The sequence below is a fragment of the Puma concolor genome, chromosome B2 (assembly GCF_028749965.1).
Source record: "Puma concolor isolate L17-30 chromosome B2, mPumCon1.1.hap2, whole genome shotgun sequence".
Lineage (NCBI taxonomy): Eukaryota > Metazoa > Chordata > Mammalia > Carnivora > Felidae > Puma > Puma concolor.
Genome location: NC_141671.1, coordinates 81906046 through 81926929, shown reverse-complemented (window position 1 = coordinate 81926929; position 20884 = coordinate 81906046). Strand labels below are relative to the sequence as shown.

At 39.9% G+C, this 20884-nt stretch overlaps 1 protein-coding gene across 2 annotated transcripts in view; it reads left to right on the top strand.

Annotated features, from left to right (window-relative positions):
* MDN1 (midasin AAA ATPase 1) overlaps positions 1-20884 on the top strand; it is a 172963-nt gene that overhangs the window by 104645 nt on the left and 47434 nt on the right. For both annotated transcript variants that reach the window (XM_086707409.1, XM_086707408.1), the window contains exons 47-63: positions 2620-2768; positions 3133-3344; positions 3689-3909; positions 5500-5613; positions 7245-7377; positions 8531-8646; positions 9405-9538; positions 10513-10670; positions 10887-11007; positions 11346-11556; positions 11910-12141; positions 12484-12610; positions 13708-13878; positions 17346-17560; positions 17936-18323; positions 19043-19152; positions 19985-20690. In XM_086707409.1, the coding sequence (XP_086563535.1) occupies positions 2620-2768; positions 3133-3344; positions 3689-3909; positions 5500-5613; positions 7245-7377; positions 8531-8646; positions 9405-9538; positions 10513-10670; positions 10887-11007; positions 11346-11556; positions 11910-12141; positions 12484-12610; positions 13708-13878; positions 17346-17560; positions 17936-18323; positions 19043-19152; positions 19985-20690 (3518 nt within the window). The remainder of the gene's footprint in view (positions 1-2619; positions 2769-3132; positions 3345-3688; positions 3910-5499; positions 5614-7244; positions 7378-8530; positions 8647-9404; positions 9539-10512; positions 10671-10886; positions 11008-11345; positions 11557-11909; positions 12142-12483; positions 12611-13707; positions 13879-17345; positions 17561-17935; positions 18324-19042; positions 19153-19984; positions 20691-20884) is intronic.

Here is a 20884-nt window from a genome sequence, read left to right as displayed (position 1 = left end):
GAAAAATGAACCTAGACCACTTTCTTAGACCACACACAAAAATAAACTCAAAATGGATGAAAGACCTCAATGTAAGACAGGAGGCCATCAAAATCCTCCAGGAGAAAGCAGGCAAAAACCTTTGACCTTGGCTGCAGCAACTTCTTACTCAACACGTCTCTGGAGGCAAGGGAAACAAAAGCAGAAATGAACTATCAAAATGAACTCATCAAAATAAAAAGCTTCTGCACAGTGAAGGAAACAATCAGCAAAACTCAAAGGCAACTGGGAATGGAAGAAGATATTTGCAAATGACATATCAGATAAGAGGTTAGTATCCAAAATTTATAAAGAACTTATCAAACTCAATACCCAAAAAACAAATAATCCAGTGAAGAAATGGGCAAAAGACATGAACAGACACTTTTCCAAAGAAGACATCCAGATGGCTAACAGACTCTTGAAAAGATGCTCAACATCACTCATCATCAAGGAGATACAAATCAAAACCACTATGAGATACCACCACACACTTGTTAGAATGGCCAACATTTAACAACTCAAGCAACAACAGATGTTGGCGAGGATGCAGAGAAAGAGGATCTCTTTTGCACTGCTGGTGGGAATGCAAATTGGTGCAGTCACTCTGGAAAACAGTATGGAGGTTCCTCAAAAATTAAAAATAGAACTACCCTATGACCCAGCAGTTGCACTACCAGGTATTTATCCAAGGGATACAGATATGCTGTTTCGAAGGGGCACATGCACCCCAATGTTTATAGCAGCATTATCAACAATAACCAAAGTATGCAAAGAGCCCAAATGTTCATTGATGGATGAATGGATAAAGAAGATGTGGTATATATATATATATATACAATGGACTATTACTCGGCAATCAAAATGAATGGAATCTTGCCATTTGCAACAACGTGGATGGAACTAGAGGGTATTATACTAAGTGAAATTAGTCTGTCAAAGAAAGACAAATATCATATGACTTCACTCGTATGAGGACTTTAAGAGAAAACAGATGAACTTAAGGGAAGGGAAGCAAAAATAATATAAAAACGGAGGGGGACAAAACATAAGAGATTCTTAAATATGGAGAACAAACAGATGGTTACTGGAGGGGTTGTGGGAGGGAGGATGACCTAAATGGGTAAGGGGCATTAAGGAATCTGCTCTTGAAATCATTGTTGCACTATATGGTAACTAACTTGAATGTAAATTTTAAAAAAGAAAGAAAGAAAGAAATTCATGTGTTGGGGTGCCTGGGTGGCTCAGTGAGTTAGGCATCTGACTTTGGCTCAGGCCATGATCTCATGGCTCATGAGTTCAAGCCTCGCATGAGGTTCTATGCTGAGAGCCTGGAGCCTGCTTTGGATTCTGTGTCTCCCTCTCTCTGCCCCTCCCCTGCTCTCGCTCTGTCTCTCTCAAAAATAAATAAACATTAAAAAAAAAACAATAAAAAAAAGATTCATGTGTTATTCCATTTAATTGCTAGTCTAGGTTTTTTTTTTTTTTTTAATGTTTATTTTTGAGAGAGAAAGCATGAATGCGGGAGGGGTAGAGAGAGAGGAGCAGAAGATCTGAAGTGGGCTCTGCACTGACAGCAGTGAGCCCTATGGAGGGACTGAGGTGGGGGGGGGGCTCAAATTCATGAACCGTGAGCCAAAGTTGGACGCTCAAGTGACTGAGCCACACAGGCTCCCCTAGTCTAGAGGTTTTTAAATTTAGTGTACATACAAATAGAAATTACCTGAAAAGTCTTTAAAAATGTAGATATGGTGGTATCCTACTTCCCCCTAAGGGAGTGGGTTCAGCAAGTCTGAGTGAAGCACAGAAATTAGTATTTTAAAGAAGTTTCCCAGGTAATTCTGATGGATTCATTCAGAGACCCATTCTTTGAGGAATACTGCTTTAGACATTAATGTAAAGTTTGTCCTTATCTTCAGGATGGTCATTGAATCTTTTGAAGGTAGAATAAAGAGGGAACTTTGACTTGTTCAAAACAGCCAGGTGTTACTTCTTTTAAATGTCCAAATACACAGGAGTAGGCAAGAATAATAACAAAGATAATGCTGAAAAATGATGATACTCCTTATTGAGTAACCATTATGTGTTAGGTACAATGTCAGTTGCTTTTTTAGTCTTCTTCACATTAGTTCTTCAGGGCATGTTTTCATTTTATAGATAGGGCTCAGAGAGGTTGAATAACTCATCAGAGCATAACAGTTAATAATGATAGGTGAGAATTGAAAGTAGTTCTGTTGGATTTTAAAGTGCTTGGTCCTTCATGAGACCATGCTCTTTCTGCTACCTTCATTGTGTGTCAACTTTAGGTTTAAGGATATGTGTGATCAGGCTTTGTCATACTTGTAATTGTTGCTTTCCTGCACTGTGCTTCTGACAGAAAGAGAGGGAGGGACGCAGGTTAGGGAAGGAATATAAATGTTCCTACAAGTCCATTGTGTGCTAGTGAGACCCTAATATCCACTTAGATGCCTTTCTAAAATAAGTGTCTGGGTGAATTTGAGTAGAACAAAGCTTGATGTGAAGTTGAATTTATTTGTTTTCATTGGAGATTTTGCAGAATCTGTTGCTCATACATAGATGGCAATATGTTTTCCTTTATAGGTTCTCCAACATCATCTATTTCAACTTTAATTCAGACAGCCTTACTCATTGTGCAGTGCCTACAGCGAGGGCTGAGTTTAGACACAGCCTTTTCTGAAGTATGCTGGGAAGCATATGTCCGCTCCCAGCATTCACCAGCAAACCAAAAGGTACTGTGAAATGTTGCAAATAGTTTTCTCAGTTATAACACTCTACGTTATTTAGGTGGAGGAAATTCTATTGATGATAACTTTAATGAACTGAGAGTGGACTGCTATAGTTACTTTCTAGTAGAGATCTGGTATCCCAAGTAATTTTCTGCTAAATAGGTGAAATACAATATTTACTTCTTGGAAACTTAGCTATCATTAGAAAAAGTGGAATTTATCCTGTAATGTTGAAAACTGAAGGATGTGTATGTTACAATATGACAACAACTATCGGGGCCTGGAAAACTATTATTACTCAGCTAGTTTTTGGTATTAGCACTTATATGTTGTTGCTTATATACCACGTGTTTTTATCTCCTACCAGCTTGTGCAGGCTTTACTGGAGAAACATGTTTTTTCTCTACAAGCCCATGAAACCTGGGGTAACTCCATCCTTGCCATGGGCCTGTGGCCAGATTCTCTGCCCTCAGCAATCTTTGCTACAGAAGATTCTCACCTCTCTAGAGTCCGAAGTGATGGACAAGTCTTAGTATATTGCCTTAACAGGATGAGCATGAAAACCAGCAGCTGGGCCAGGTTAGTGGAGCCTTGAGGTTGTATCTCTTTGGCATCTTGGCTTTTTTTTTTTTTTTTTTTTTTTTTTTTTTTTAATGATAATGGTCATGACACAACATGTCTGACCAGAATGTTGTGTGGTCATTTATCACCCAGCTGTCATAGTTTCCTTGTTCATTGCAATATTCCTCCCTATTTATTATTCACTTCATAATGTTTTACTTGTCCTCCTTTGAAGGGGACTAATCTTTTCCCCATTACCTCTTTGATCCATTGTTTGCAAAGTTATTTACCTAGTTCTTTGAAATATAAGATGTAAGTTCATTCTAGTACTGACTTTGCCTTGCTGTTCTAATTAATTTCAGGATTCAGCCTCTTACCTTACCAGACTTGGAGAAAATTATGCAGTCCTCTAACCCTGAGAGCTTGAAATTCAGTTCAATCGAAGTGGCTACTTACTGGATTGATGAACCAGATGTTCTGGCCATGGCTGTTAAATTGCTTATAGAAAGAGCAACCAATCAAGATTGGGTGCTCAGAGTTAAATGGCTTTATCATTTAGCCAAGAATATACCACAGGGGCTTGGTGAGTCAAAAAGCTTACTTTGTATATGTAATAAGTGAATATATTTACCCGTACCCTATTTTTGTGCTTCAGCAGCTGTGTTATTCTGTGAGGACACTGTTAAAATTATATCTGGAAGATCTCCTAGCAAGAAATTTGTGACCTGGCATTATTGTTTGTATAACTGTTAAAAAATTTAAGGAACATATCTGCTCTTAGATGTGTCCTAAGAGAAACTTTGGGGGCGCCTGGGTGGCGCAGTCGGTTAGGCGTCCGACTTCAGCCAGGTCACGATCTCGCGGTCCGTGAGTTCGAGCCCCGCGTCGGGCTCTGGGCTGATGGCTCAGAGCCTGGAGCCTGTTTCCGATTCTGTGTCTCCCTCTCTCTCTGCCCCTCCCCCGTTCATGCTCTGTCTCTCTCTGTCCCAAAAATAAATAAACGTTGAAAAAAAAATTTAAAAAAAAAAAAAAAAAAAAGAGAAACTTTGCTCCCATGTAATTCATTTCAGTATCTTTCCACCTATCAAATCCAAAAAGAAAATGTACTATATTATGTTACTATTTATTTTTTGAACATGCTTCTGTACTATTGCTGTACAACATTACTGTCTGGGAAAGGTTGCTTTTGGTAAATTCATTTCCCCTAAAAGTGCATAAGAGACTTTTATTTTCATTCCAGTGCTCTAATTTTTCATGCTTAATTTCTTTGTACTTCTTTCATTTTAAGAGGAAAAATCCAACAGTAACAACATTGCATGGGTTGCAAAGTACAGAGCATGGAATTTGTTGGTACACCTTGTTGCCTAAAGTAACTGAGTTTATATGAACCTTTCTATCCATGAGAAATTAGCCAGAAGATGTCTATATTGTATGGTATATGTGATCTGTCTACAAATGTATAGAGAATTTATAAATTCTTGTCTGCATTGTCCTATATGAGAGCTACTAGCCACAGATGGCTACTAAAATGTAAATATAAGTTAATTAAAATGAAATAAAATCTAAAATCCGGTCCTTTGGGGTGCCTGGGTGGCACATTCGGTTAAGCATCTGACTTCAGCTCAGGTCATGATCTCTGTTCATGGGTTTGAGCCCCATGTCAGGCTCTATGTTGACAGCTCAGAGCCTGGAGCTTGCTTCAGATTCTATGTCTCCCTCTCTCTGCCCCTCCCCTGCTCATGCTCTTTGTTTCTCAAAAATAAATAAACATTAAAAAAAAAAAATTTTTTTTTTTCAAAGTTTATTTATTTTTGGGACAGAGAGAGACAGAGCATGAACGGGGGAGGGGCAGAGAGAGAGGGAGACACAGAATCGGAAACAGGCTCCAGGCTCTGAGCCATCAGCCCAGAGCCCGACGCGGGGCTCGAACTCACGGACCGCGAGATCGTGACCTGGTTGAAGTCGGATGCTTAACCGACTGCGCCACCCAGGCGCCCCAAATTTTTTTTAATCCAGTCCTTAGTTGTACTGGCCACATTTCAAGTGCTTACTAACATGTGACTAGTGGCTACTCTGACAGTGCAACTATAGGATGTTTCTTTCCATCATCACAAAAAGTTTACCTGGACAGCCCTACTTTAGATACTAACATTTGCTTCTCCTTCCTCCACAGAATCAATACAGATTCATTTGGAAGCCAGTGCTGCATCACTTAGGAATTTTTACTCAAATTCTCTCTCAGCTGGGGTCAGTAATGTCATCAAAATATTACAACCAAATATAACAGGTACTGCATGAGATTTGATTTTGAGTTCTCAGCATAGTTTAGGAAATTGGTCCATTGAGTTCATGGAAAAAGACCTGACAGAACTACCACTGTGATAACAGGAATATTTAGAAGACTCAAAGTATCCAGATGCAAATTCCTCTTCTTGTTAGAAACTATCCATTGTATCCTTTAGTCTTTGAAAGAGGATGATGATATACAAGCATAGAAGGAAGAACACAGGAGTGGAAGACTGGTCTCTGGTCCCAACTCAGCCACAACTGGCTTGTTCATTTGGGACCCATCATTCATACTCATTGCCTGTGTTTGAAAAATACGGGAATTAGGGGCACCTGGGTGGCTCAGTCAGTTAAGCATCCGACTCTTGGTTTCAGCTCAGGTCATGATCTTGAAGTTCGTGGGTTCAAGACCAGCACCGGGCTCTGCGCTGACAGTGCGGGGGCCTGCTTGGGATTCTCTCTCCTCTCTCTGCCCCTGCTGCACGCGTGCGCACGTCTTTCTCTCTCTTAAAAAGAATAAGGAAATTAGGGACATTTTGACAGAACCAGGCTTTTAATTTCCCACCCCATCTTCATTTGATTTTGACCAAAAAAGAAAATATGATGCTTTTGTGCTAAACCAATTACCTTATCTACACTAAAGGTTAACAAGGTAAATGTTGGGAAGAAAACAAACAGGGAAAACTACCGTAGTGGTCATGTTGTGGCTGAACTAAATCATGGCTTGCCAAGTATGTGGGATTTTTGGTTATTGGGAACACAGTTCTAGAGTAGAATAGCAGGTTTCCTTTTAAGCAGATATCATTTGCCCATTATTGGAACATACTAGGTATGCCTTTGTCCTCCTTTTCAAATGTGTAGCTCTGGATTGTGTAGTCTTCCTGGACTTTGGAACACACGCTCCCTCTTTCATGTACTTTGCTGTTCACAGTAGGCATTTGTTAGTCTACTGTATGGTGGGTACTGTTAAACCTTGTGCTCCACTGACCTACCCAGCCATCTTCAACATAATGTTACCGTTGTTTTGTCTTACCTCCCTTCCCTGGGTTCTCACAACCCCTGGAAAGGGGTCAGATCTGAGCACTGCTGCTTTACAAAAGAAGTGTCAAGTTTAAGCCAAAGAAGTGTGAGGTAGCAGTGAACACCATAGTCTGTTATTGTAAAGAAATGGCTTTTGGCTTTTAAGCGAAATAATCTTGAGTTGTTTTTCTTACTGAAAGCAAACAATGAGAAATATATTCATTCATTTTTCCACCATGTAAGTTAGTTTTTTTGCGGTTAATGAGCACAGGTTGGGTGATTAAGCTCATGGATTCTTTTCTGACCCACTGTGGGACCTGAGCAGGTGAATGTATTGGTCATAATGCTTATGTTGTAACAGGAACTACCTTTGTCCTAAAGCAGAATGAATTTTCAGGATTAGTAGAAATTTTGCATTTAGAAAGGAAATAGTGTAGAAGCAGTTGAACCTTACTTTTCTAGTATTATGGGCTGAAACCAGCATTTTCCTGTTCTTTGTCTTCCCCATCAGGACTCACTGTGATCAGATTAGGACCAAGAAAAGTCTTCAGCTGAAATTTGCTAGGCAAGGAGTTTAACTCCAAAATTTCGTTTTTTTGTTTCTTAAACCAGATGAATTTGTGATCCCTTTGGACCCCCGGTGGAATATACAGGCTTTGGACATCATTAGAAATTCGATGGACTTTGACCCACAAACCGATCAGCCTGAGCAGCTCTTTGCCCTTTTAGAGTCTGTTGCAAACAAGTAGGTGAAGCCTGCTATTCTGGGCACTGTTTGCCTCACTGTACACCATAGCTTCACAGATCATGCCTTTTCTAAACTCTATCACATCATGCTCCGTGCTCAGTGAAGTAATTCTGACTCTGATGTCAAAATGCCTATAAATTTTGCAAGTTCTTAATAATTTAACAAGATGCTTTAAGAGGTACTAGCTTAACTTTAATGTTGTGTTTATGTTACAATTAATCCTTTATCATAGGGTAGTTATGTTTCTATTGTTTTCTGTTCATGATTCTTGGCAGCTCCTCCCATTTTCACGTGCTCATTTTCTCGTAGGTCCTATCCTCAGTGTTGTGTCCACATCATTTTCCATCCTCAAATGCTGCAGAGATATGTAGCCCCTGCATGCTTACACATACACTCAACATATAAATTTACTTAATTGTGATATAAGCTGGTCTTTTCTCACATTTAATGTAATGGCCAGAGTATTTTTTTTTAATTAAATAATTTATTTTTTAATTTACATCCAAGTTAGTGCAACAATGATTTCAGGAGTAGATCCCCTTACCCATTTAGCCCATCCCCCCTCCCACAACCCCTCCAGCAACCCTCTGTTTGTTCTCAAGAGTCACAGTATTTTTTTAATTAGCCATCAGTGTTAATGTAATAGGTTTTTAAAAATAATTTTATGATGAGGTATAATGTGCATTACAGAAAAGTACACTGTTATTAATAATGAGCATATTTGGTTTTGATGAATTTTCACAAAGTGAACTCATGCATGTGTTGTGAACTAGCACCTCAAAGGCCCCCTTGTCTCCCCTCCCCTTGTTCCTCCCCTGGTAACTTCTAACACCAGAGATTAATTTTATAATGGCCACTTTTAAGAGTTCACAGTGCAGTTTGTCAGATCATGGCAGAGCAAGAGTGAGGCCTGGCAGTCTTCCTAGGTGCAGCTTTTCCAGGCCATCTGTCTTCTGCCCCGTGCTACCACCAACTCAGTTGTCATCACTACACCTCCATGTCTCTAGTCCAGAATTTTCAGGGGCTGGAGAGGAATGGCAGGTTGAAGGAGATTGATGTTCTCAAGATTTCAGCAGGTAGAGGATGTGATTGCAAAGTAGTATTCACCAATAACCAATACTACTTATTATGTTATCAAATCTCATTTCAGGACAATCATATATCTTGACCGGGAAAAACGGATATTTACTGAAGCAAATTTGGTTTCTGTTGGTGGCATAAAGTTAAGAAATAGTGTTTTGAGAATGTCCTTTGAATTCCATAAAGGTGAGAGGTTTCCTTTTTGTATTCTTGAGTTAATGCATCTGATCACATAATGTCTCTAAAGTGAAGAGACCTTGAGCAGCTGCTGCCATTTCACTAATTTCCTTTTGATTTGCTGGACTGATTTTAAACACATCCCCTTATTCAGTAGTAACACCTAACTGCTTTTTACATGTCTTTGATTTCATTTACTTTTTATAGCAACCTTATGTGGTGTAGGTCCCATGCTGTGAAAGAGAAAAGGGAGGCACAGAGATGCTCAAGGTCACATCTCTAGCAAGTAACAGAGCTAGAGTTTGAAATCTAGATCTGTTGGCTCAAAAAGTTCATGCTGCTAAGTATTTGGTTATAGGTTCTTTCTTCATCCTTTATTTTTTTTAATTGAAAAGATAGAAGTCTGCGTTTGAAGCAGTTATTGTTAATAGTACATTGATTTGTATCTTCTCACCTGTCTGTGCTCTTCATCCATTCACACATATATACACATCTTGTTTTGTATTTAAAGAAGTACTTGTATAAAATATGCATTAATGCTCTATAATTTCCATTTTTCAGTAAGAGGTTATAAACATCTATAGGTGTACATACCTGATCAGTTATGTTTAATATGATAATGGTAGGCTAAGAATTTGCTTTCAATTGTGACCTTTCAAAATTGACCGTACTGGAGATGCAGTTAAGTTCATATTACTGTTGAGTTTGAAAATATCTAGAGATGAATTTAAATCTGATGGAATGTTCTTATTTATGTCAACTCCAAGATCCAGAGAGCTATCACAGCCTGCCCCATGAAATTGTGGTCAATCTTGCTGCTTTTTTTGAACTTGGTGATGCACTAATCCTGCTCTGGGTACAGTCCTCCCAGGGGATGGTGTCTGATGTCAGTGTCATGGAGGTGAGGAAATGTATCTATATTAATTTTTGTGCCAAGACAAATGTTTAAGACTCTTAAGGGTGAGATAAACTACAATGTTGTTATATGTCCAATATTATTTGAGAAATTTAGTTCTTAACAGTTTTAAATATATATACATATTTTAAAGCTTAATGAGTATACAACTGACCTATCATGAAGAGCATATATTTGAAGTGTACGATTTTATGTTTTGACACGTACACACCTTTGAAGCCGTTACCACGATAATGAACATGTACAAATGAATATTCTTTTGTATTTCCTTCTTCTCCCTTGCTCCCACCCTAAATTTGTTCTCCCTATTTAAGAGTCTCCCCAAAAAACTTTAATAGATACCTTTAAGAAAATGAAAACACTGGGAGAAACTTGAAAATTGGGCTCTATTTTGTTTGTATGTAAATTACATAAAAGTATAATTCTAAATTATAGATACCATAAATTATACAAGCAAACTAATAACACCACCCAACTTTTTAAATGAGCAAGATAATTTGAATAGATACTTCTCAGAAGATACATGAATGTCCAGTAAGAACTTCAAAAATTCCAACATCATTAGTTATCAAAGAAATGTAAGTGAGGTGCCATGCACCAAAATGGCTAAAGTTAAAATCACTAACAGTAGCAAGTATTGGCAAGGAAACAGAACAACTGGAATTCACCTGTGCTGCTGGTTGGAATGCAGCTGCTTTATAAGAAAAGTTGGCAGTTTTTTTATAAAACTATATGTACACTTACCATGTGACTCAATAATTCCATTTTCCCTAAGGAAATATTTCTGAACTTTAAGTACCTGGGGGGAGAATCTTTGTCTTCTCTGACTGCTTTAATGTCCCTAAAAATATTTCAACTGAATGCTACACCTTTCATGGGTGTATGTTGAGTATTGATTAACAATTGAAATCTGTGTCTTACTGAGAGGTGTTTGTGAGCGTGGTTTGCTCTGTTTTTAGATCTTGGATTCCCTGCGGTGGCGGGACCGGTTTTGGACCATAGCTGACACAGTAAAAGTGGATGCCTCAGGCCTGGCCCTGCTTGCCCTTCATTGGCACTGGGTTTTAAAACATCTGGTCCATCAGATCCCTCAACTCCTAATGAACCATGAAGACAAGTAAGACTCCTATTTGGAGTAATAACTCAATATCTACAGTACTGATGATAAAGAGAAGAGGGTTTGGAATTGAAACTTTCTTCTTGCTTTATTTTGGCTTATTCCCATGGCCTTTTGGTGAATGGAAATCAAATATAAAATGTTAAATGATGTCTCTTACTATCCAGCACTTCCCCCTTTTCTTACATCCCTCTGCGCCTTTTCCCTTCTTTACAGATACTACAAAGAGGTTCAGACTGTCTCAGAACATATTCAGAATTGCTTGGGGAGCCCAACTGGCGGCTTCACTGGTGTAAAGAAGTTGCAAAAGTTCCTGGGACGGCCATTTCCTTTTAAGGTACAACTTGGAAACATGTAGCAAACACAAAGATTTGAGCTCTTATGCTCAAATCTGGAGTTCTGTAACATGGGAACTGCCATTCATCTAGACTCATAAATGTTTGCTGAATACTCTTAATTGATTTGTTAAGTGTTAACATTTTTGTTTATTCTTGAGAGTATTAAGTCTGGATAGAGTTTTAATTTGATTAGTGTAAAGTCTCCTGAGAGCAACAATAGACAAACCTTATGTTTTCTAGAATTGTGGAAATATTTAAAATTTTTTGAGACATGAATAGGCTGCTAAAATCTGCATTTCTCCTCTGTAATAGATTCTGCTGGGTTTTGTTGTTTCAGAACAAGCTGGTGGTAGAGTGTTTTTCTCAATTGAAAGTACTTAACAAAGCACTTGCCATCAGGGAGTGGATGCCTGCCCTTGGGGAAAGCGGATGGTGGGAAGATGTTAATCGTCTCCAAGTGGTTGCTTCTAAATGGACTTTAAAGAAAAGTCTCTTGCAGGCGTGGGGGCTGGTCCTCAGAGCTAATATTCTGGAAGATGTCAACCCAGGTAATCTGCTTTAGAGTTATCCTGCTAACAGTTGCTCTAAAAGTATCTGCTGCTCTGCAGCCAATAAATTTTAAGTTTTTCACATAGATTTTCTTTTTTTCTGTTTCTTTTTTCTTTTCCTTTTTTTTTTTTTGTATACTATAATCGTCGTTAAATAAGCGTCAGGCATAGAACTGAACTTTACATATACTGTTTAATTCTGTCATTAGAATTGTGCAGGTAATAATAATATCATTTCACAGGTATAAAACTCAAGCTCAGGCTAAGCTCACAGTTACATAACTAGTTGTTGGGAATCTGAGCCTATACTACTGACGATTATTCTGTAATATCACTTGTGTCTTTTTGTCCAGATGAGCTGAAGGATCTTGTGAATGCTCACTGTTTAGAACTAAAAGCCAAAGGAATTTCACTTGGTTTTCTGGAGAAAAAGCACAATGAAGCTTCCTCCCTGTTCCAACCAGACTTTACCTCCTTAATCCAACTCACCAGGAGTGTTCAGTTGTGGCCTGCAATGGAGTACCTGGCTCTGCTTTGGCAGTACAAAGTGACAGCTGATTTTATGACACAAGCTTGCCTAAGAAGGTAAGCCATTTTCCTCTGGGGAGATTTTTTTGTTGTTGTTAGGTTATTCTACGTATGCTACATGTGAAACAAAGCATAGACTTGTCTTAAAGGGGAATAGTCTTACTGAAACAGAGGGAAGTCAGTTGCCACTTTGGAAAGCTGTAACTTCTTGAAGATTCTTTGCCTGTTTTGACTCCACCTCTATAAGTTACTAGGTATTTTTCCAGCAGAATTGCTTCTTTGTGTTTCAGTAAATGCACTGTAAGTTTTGTGTGTTCCATCTTCCCATACATAACAGATTTTTAGCAGTTTATTGATAGCCTATAGTCCATCCTCTCTTTCTCTTTATTTTTGGAACAGGTCCAGCAAAAATCAGCAACCCCAGACAGATAAGGAGAGAAGTCCTCACATCCTGTTTTGTCTTAAGCACACACCAATTGCTCCACAAGAGCTTCAAGCCTTTTGGTACTTACTGCACCATCAGAAGGTAAAAACCAAAACCAAAAAGGGAAATAAGCCTTCTTTATACTATAAGCCAATTAGACTTTCTGTGGCAGACTGGTTGCAGAATGGTTTATTTATTTAATTTTGCAATCCCGGGGTGCCTGAGTGGCTAAGTGTCTGACTTCGGCTCAGGTCAGGTGATGATCTCGCAGTTCGTGGGTTCAAGCCCTGCGTCGGGCTCTGTGCTGACAGCTTGGAGCCTGGAGGCTGCTTTGGATTCTGTGTCTCCTCTCTCTGTTCCTCCCCTGCTCACGCTGTGTCTCTCTCTCTCTCTCAAAAATAAGTAAAGGTTTTTTAAAAAAAAGTTTAAAAAATAAATAAAATAAAATAAAAATTTTGCAATCCCATGTTGTAAACTCTAGTCTTATCTGAATTAACTTTCGAAAGGGAAAATTTTGAATGTCATTTGCAGTAATTACCTGGGTATTTCTCACCTCTTATCACAGAATCATTCTATTTGGTTTCCATTAAATGAGGCTAAAATATTTATTTTTTATTGTTTATGTAAAAATATATCATGAGAGTGTTTTACTCTCTCCTCCAAGAATAGCCATTGAATATGAATGGTGACAAACTATAGTCAACTTCATTACTTAATGTTTATTTTGAGAGAGAGACAGAAAGAGCAGGATAGGGGCAGAGAGGGAGGTAGAGAATCCCAAGCAGGCTTCACACTGTCAGTGCTTGAGGTGGGTTCATTGAAAGCTTGAACTCACGAACTGTGAGATCATTACCTGAGCCGAAGTCAAGAGTCAGATGCTCAACCGACTGAGCCACCCAAGTGCCGTTCATTACTTAATATTCTAATGATGTTTTATTCATTTATCTGTTTTGCTGGTACATTATAATTGTTTGATTCACTTGTATTTTCTCATTTACCTTCTAAAGGCAGATCTCCGTTTTATAAAATTATAAACAGGATAAATGACTTAACCAAGATGACCGGGTGGCAGAAAATCAGCAACATTAGAATTAATATCTTTAAACCCATGTTAATTTTAGATAAGTCTTCTAAAAGAGAGACCTCATAACTTGATTTATGGATTTTTCTCAAATGCGCTCTTATCTATTTATCTCTAGGTGTCTACTGAAGAAATTATTTCCTTGTGGTCTGACTTATTTAATTCCACATTTATGTCTTTCTGGAGCAGTACTGTTACTACAAATCCAGAGTACTGGCTAATGTGGAGCCCTCTGCTTGGTGTACAGCAGAGGGAGATGCCCAAGTCCCTTTTGGACTCCACATTGAAGGTTTGTTGGCATAAAGTCATAAAAATATTTGATAGTGGAAAAAATTTCTTGATCTAGCAACAAACATGTATTCCTAGGACAGAGCAGTGACTAAATAAGTGATGGCAATATTTTGTTTTCTGCAGGAAGTTAAGAAGTATACCTTCAAAAGAAAGATTCTGTCTTAAATCATTTGGGAAATTATGAATTAAAGTAAAAAAAAAAAGTTTCCTTTAAAAGGTCTTCATTTTCTTCTCTAATTAAAATACCATTTTTCCTAGTTACAAAATATTTTAACAGTATAGAAATGTGTATGTATGTGTGTATACGTATGTATATATGCAGTTGACCCTTAACACCAGGTTTGAACTGCATGGGATTACTTACACGTGGACTTTTTTCTGATAAATATGTATTTTATATTGTGACTGAAAAGTAAGGTAGATGCCAAATGACTAGATGCAAAAGGAAGATGGAGGAAGGATGCAGGAAGGCTGTAACAACAGGGCTATCACCTGATTCTGGCACTCCTTATCCCACTACCTGTGGTATTGAACTGAGAGAGGTGTGAAGGAGCCAGGCAGGGCAGAGGTGGGGGGGTTGGCAGGGCCAGTCACTGGCCAGAGTTGGCCCAGGACCACAGAATGAGAACCTGCCTCCCTCCTGGGATAAGGAATTCAGGGAAACATCAGGGCAGGATAAGTACTAGGCAGGATTCTTGGTGGCAGAGGGGACAGCAGGGTGGGTGCTGTCTGTGGTTCTTTGCCTTTCTCTGGACTGTACTTGGAAGGAGATTCTGCACTCTTGGGTAGAGAAGCAAGTAGTGAACGTCACTCTAGGATCCAGCTTTGCTAACTTTGGGTGAGAATGAGAAGACCTGTGGTATCTTGTTCTACTGTAATGTACATGGTTAAGTTTGGGGGAGTTAACTGTTAAATACATGGATTTTTTATTGTATGGGAGGGGGTTAGTACCCCTAACCCCTGCGTTGTTCAAGGGTCAGTGCTCATGTGTGCTCTCACTTTCTCTGTCTCCCTCTTCTCCCTCCCTCACCCTCTCCCTCTCTTTCTCTCTCTCTCTCTCTGTATATATATCAGAATTCTGCAGAAATAACTCCTCTTTGCTTCTTGTTTACATGTATTTTGCATTAAATGTATACGTAAACAAAAATAAGATCACTTTCTCTGTTCACATAATATGTCATGAAAACATGTCATTCCAGCTTATTCTTTTTAAGGTATTCCATTGTTCTAGTTGCTGGAATTTATTTGATCACTTGCTTATTCATAAATGTTGAGGTTTCTTGCCTTTATTTCCTCCTTCCTATAACAAGCATAACTGCATCAACTACTCTTGCATAAATCTTTGTCTCTTTCTCTTAGTATTTCTGTGGATATGTTACAAGAACTGGAATTTAATCACTGGTTAGAATGTCTACATAGTTAAAGAGATTCATGGCTATTCTGAGAATGTCTGGGCAGGTGGTTTTTGTTTTTACTTTTTTTTTTTGTTTTTTTCTTTCCTGGTTTTTATTTGGATTCCAGTTAGTTAACATTCAGTGTAATATCATATTAGTTTCAGGTGTCGAATTTAGTGATTCATCACTTGCATATCGCACCCAGTGCTCCTCACAGAAAATGCCCCCCTTCTCCCCACCCCCCTAACCTCTCCAGCAACCTTCAGTTTGTTCTCTAGAATCTGTTTCTTGGTTTAACTCTCTTTTTCATACACACCCCATCCATGTTCATTTGTTTTGTTCCTTGAATTTCACATATGAGTGAAATCATATGGTATTTGTCTCTCTCTGACTTATTTTGCTTCGCATAATATTGTCTGGCTCCATCAATGTCATTGCAAATGACAAGATTTCGTTCTTTTTTATGGCCGAGTAATATTCCATTGTGTGCATGGGTATGTTTATGTAGGTGTACACACACACACACACACACACACACACACCCACACCCACACACCCCACATCTTTATCCATTCACCAGTCAGTGGACATTTGGGCTCTTTCCAATATTTGGCTATTGTTGATAATGCCATAAACATTAGGGTGTGTTTTTTACTTTTTTAAACATGCTAGGAGCTCGTAAAGAGGGAGGTCACAAAGTTCTGGATGACCACAGGAGAACTTAGGACTAGAGCACAGTTTTACTTATTCGTATGTTTATAAGAACCTGTTTCTTATGTCTTTGGCACACTAGGTGTTAGCAACATTTTTAATTATTACCAATTATTCAATTTAAAAAATATCATTTGAATTTGTACTCCTGTGATTATTTTTGAGATCAGACATCTTTACACACGTATATTTTCTTTGAGGTTTTCAGTCATGTTTATTACTTATTTTGTTAAAAAAATTGAGTTTATCGCCATTTTCTTATTGAAGATCTTTTTACATGGTATGTATATTAAACCTTTATCTACCATAAGGTTGGAAATATATTTCTAGTGTTCTCTTGTCTCTCAAGTTTTATAATGTTTTCTCTTCAAATATTGTAGTCCCTTTCTTTTTTCTGGCTTTGATGTCATGCTTTAAACAAAAGTCTTCATTATCCCTAGAATTAAAAACCATTTGCCCATTATTTTCTTGTGTATTTGTTTTATATTTAAGTCCTCAGTTACATCTCGATATCTTGTTTTGTGAGGCAGGTATACAATTTTTTTTTTATTCTATACAAATAGCGTTTCCAAAAGCAGCATAACAACACCACGTTTGACTAATTCATCCTTTCCACTCTGATTTGAAATGCCACCTTTATCATACTTTATTCCTATAGATGTTCATGGATTTGTTTCAGACTCTTCTATTCCCTTGCTCTGTCAAAATTGATTTTTAAAAAATTATTATTATTTTTAGTAATCACTATGCCCGACATGGAGCTTGAACTCACGAACGACCCTGAGATTAAGAGTCGCATGCTCTTCCAACTTAGCCCAGCCGGGCGCCCCTCAAAATTGATTTCTTTATTGTAAAACATTTCTCAAAGCCTTTAGTGATATATCTTAGGGATCCTCAAGGGTTGCAGAGTATACAGTGTTTCCCATTTTCTGTTTAACCACCTTATCATTTGCTGTGGACAGCAATTACAGTGTCCCAGGTAAATAGTCCAAGGAGCACAGGTTTGACAGACTTTGTCCCTGGCTCTTGCAGTTGTCTTCTAACTCTTTTCCTTGCCTCCAAGTTTCCCTGCAGTATGCCTGTAGCTCTGTTGTAAAAATGGTCTTCCTCATGCCCAGGTTGGAAAGATTTTCTTGCATTACTAAAGCACCCATTGTTCCTCATTTGTTGAGAATGGAGTCTATATTTCTTTAAAGCCTACTAACACCTGACCCCATTCTATCCTTTGTTTGAGGCTTACCTGGTCCTAGCAACCTGAACCTCCTTTTCTTACTCTCTTTCTTCTCTTGGAAGTGCTCAGTGCTGCTTGTTGAAATCCATTTGCTTATCTTCTAAAAGATACATGACTCGTCTCCATCAGGGCCCTGGCAGTCTCAGTAGAGCCATCTTCTCCAAGTGCTGCTTTGAAGTATTGACCAGCAGCTGCAGAGCAAGTCCCTGGGATGTGAGCGGCCTCCCCATCCTGTCCTCCTCACACGTCACCCTGGGAGAGTGGGTTGAGAGAGCCCAGCAGCTCCGGGATATCAGCTTGGTGCTTTGGACCAACATGGCTGTGCCTTCAGTCGCAGAGTTCAGGTATTCTCGCCCCCTGGGTAGACTATAAAGCTCCATCTTTTCTATAGAGTGTGTAGAGAGAACCTCAGTCTGTCTGAACTTCATCTGTAGTGGCTAGTTTTGGTGGGTGAAAGCAAGTGTATTTTTTGGCTGGATCAGCAGATTTTTAGCCCATTACAGGCTATCATAAGCTGGGCAGTGCCTCTGTCACTTTTAATCTTCTTGTGATCAAGAGAGTGGTACTTAGAAAAGCATATAAGATTACTTGAGAAGAGAAATTCACCTCTAAGTATTGGCAGTGCAGTCTGCTGTGTCATTTTCTAAAAGAATGATAGTGTGAGAAAGGAATGCCGTTTGATGTAGTGCAAGCCCTTAAGTGCCTCCTTGTTCCTACAGATACACGGATTCCCAGCTCCAGAGACTTGTGCTGTGCCGGCACTTGGCGGGTTTGGCAGAGCTGCTCCCTGAATCCCGGCAGCAGGAATACATGCAAAACTGTGAGCAGCTGCTGCTCGGGGACAAGCAGACCTTCCAGCATGTGGGCCAGACTCTTGGGGACATGGCTGGGCAGGAGGCCCTGCCCAAAGAGCTGCTATGCCTCTTGCTTACCTCCCTGCGCCACTTGTTTGGGGAAGGGGATGGTAAGCGGGACCTGCCCGAGCCAGCACGGCGTGGGAGCCTGTGGGTGAGCCTTGGCTTGCTCCAGATTCAGACATGGCTTCCGCAGGCCCGCTTTGACCCCGCAGTGAAGAGGGAATACAAGCTCAAGTACGCTAAGGAAGAGGTATGGAGGGATGAGAGTTTGGAGCATGGGCTCCATCCCTGACTGGGTGGACTTGCTTAGTATATTACTCCTTTTATTCCCTTTTGGATGCTCAGAACATCAACGGGATGATTTTGCATAAGCTGCCCTATGACTTCCCGGGAGTGTGTTCTAAAGACTACATTTTCCTCTTTGAGAATTCCTCTAAGTAAGCTTAGGCATTTGGAGTGGCCCTTCCTAAGCCTCTGATGTATCTCTCCTGTCCAGACTCCCTCTACCTGAACTAAGTTTTGAATATTTGGACTTGGATAATTTCTTTAGATGTGGTATAGTATTCCTCAGGTTTTGAACTTTTGGTGTTCCTTATCTAAAGTTCAAGGATCAAGTAGATTTAGATTATGTGGTATCCCTTGATATTTGAACTTGTAAGCAAATTCAGGAACTGAATACATAAAGATAGTGATAAGATTTTTCTTCTTCAAAATATGGAAGTAGTATATGAGTTGGTAAAACTGTAAGAGCAGAGTCTCATAAATTCAGTGGTATAAACAAGATAGTTTCCTTCACCTAACAGCTCTGAGATGAAGTGGTCCAAGTTAATGGAACAGAATCCCTTGCTCTTGGATCATTCAGGAGCCCAGGTTCCTTCTATCCAGTTGCTCTACCCTTCCCCAGGGCACTGTCCTCTTGGATGTGGGCACAGCTGAGCACAGCAGACCAGCTTCTTCCCTTTCTATTAGTTACACCAGCTGCAGTGTGAGTGGAAGACCCGAAACCTCTCATCCCAGCTACACACTGGAAGAGACCTGGAAGATGAAGGCATTCTCAGTTACTGTCATCCTCACATCAGGTAACAGCAGAGTTATTGTGTTGATGGTTTATTGACTCTTAAAAAAAAAAAATTTTTTTTTTTTTTGAGGTTGACCTTCACAGTGTAATTGCAGTGTTTGAGGTGATGATACAGATCTCTGAACTACATTGGCGATTAGATGCTAAAGCCATTGTTACTGTCAGGAAAAGTTAATACTCTGAAAGGAAGGGCAGATTCTCATGAGGCCAGGAGGGTTGAAACCAGAATTTATTCTCAACATGACAGAAGTTAGATGTGATAATGTGCACTGTGTGCGTTTGTTGTCTTAGTAAATATTGTATAATGTAGCAGGTCTGAGCTCCAGTCCTGTCCCTGTCCTTTGGCTTTAGACTTTGAAGAGATCACTTAATGTCTTTAAGCCTAAGAGGTCTGGGGTGCCTGAATGGCTCAGTCAGTTAAGCATCTTACTTCAGCTCAGGTCATGATCTCTCTGTTGGTGGGTTCAAGCCCCGCGTCGGGCTCTGTGCTGACAGCTCAGAGCCTGAAGCCTGCTTTGGATTCTGTATCTCCCTCTCTCTCTGCCCCTCCCCCACTCACACTCTGTCTCTGTGTATCTCTTGAAAATAAATAAATGTTAAAAAAAAAAAAAAGCCTAAGAGGTCTGTAAGAGTAGGGTAATACAACTACTTCAGTGAGTAGTAACACCATGTGAGGCATGTGATAAATGCTTTTTGTATATTCTCCATTTACATTATAATTGTCAGTATTTTCTTCATGTTATTCCTTAGAAGCTGATATGTCTTCATTCTGTTTTCCTAGCTAAGGGCTGAGTCTCTGACAGAATTTGCATATTGTGATAATTTGCCTTTAGATTACTTCGCCAAAGAATAGATCATCTGGAGAACTTAATCTGCAGCCTGTCGAAGAAGCAGGCCTTCAGACCCCAGGTGCCTGCCTATGAGTCATTGGTGCAGGAAATCCACCACTATGTCACCAGCATTGCCAAGGCCCCTGCTGTTCAGGATCTGCTCACACGGCTCCTGCAGGCTCTCCACATGGATGGGCCTCGGTCTGCCCAGGTGGCCCAAAATCTTCTGAAGGAGGAGGCTTCCTGGCAGCAGTCACACCACCAGTTCAGGAAGCGGTTGGCCGAGGAGTATGCCCTCTATCCAGATTCTGTGGCCCCACTGCAGGCATCCATCTTGCAGTTGCAGCATGGCATGAGGCTGGTGGCATCTGAGGTCTACGCTTCATTCCATGGCAGTGTGGTCTGTGCAGACAGGCTGGGTGCCCTGGCCACATCCCTGTTGGCTTTTCCATCGGTGGGTCCCACCTTCCCCACTTACTATGCTCATGCAGACGCCTTATGCTCAGTGAAGTCAGAGGAGGTTCTTCGAGGCCTTGGGAAGTTGATCCTCAAGCGCTCAGGAGGAAAGGAGCTGGAAGGCAAGGGCCAGAGACCTTGTCCTACCCGAGAGCAGCTGCTGATGAATGCCCTCCTTTACCTGCGTTCCCATGTGCTGTGCAAGGGAGAGCTGGACCATAGGGCCCTGCAGCTCTTCAGACACGTGTGCCAGGTAAGCCTATTTCTAGGGGGCAGCACTGACCTTCTCCTAAAGGGAGCTGGAGGACACTGGCAGTACCCTGTGTAGATAGAGACCATGTGGTTGGGCAGTGGGATCTGGTGTCTGTTCCTTTCTTTCTCCTATTCAGCCATTAGTTTTGGGGGTATTTGTCCCTCAATTTTTAAGACATTAGAAAAAAATAGTGA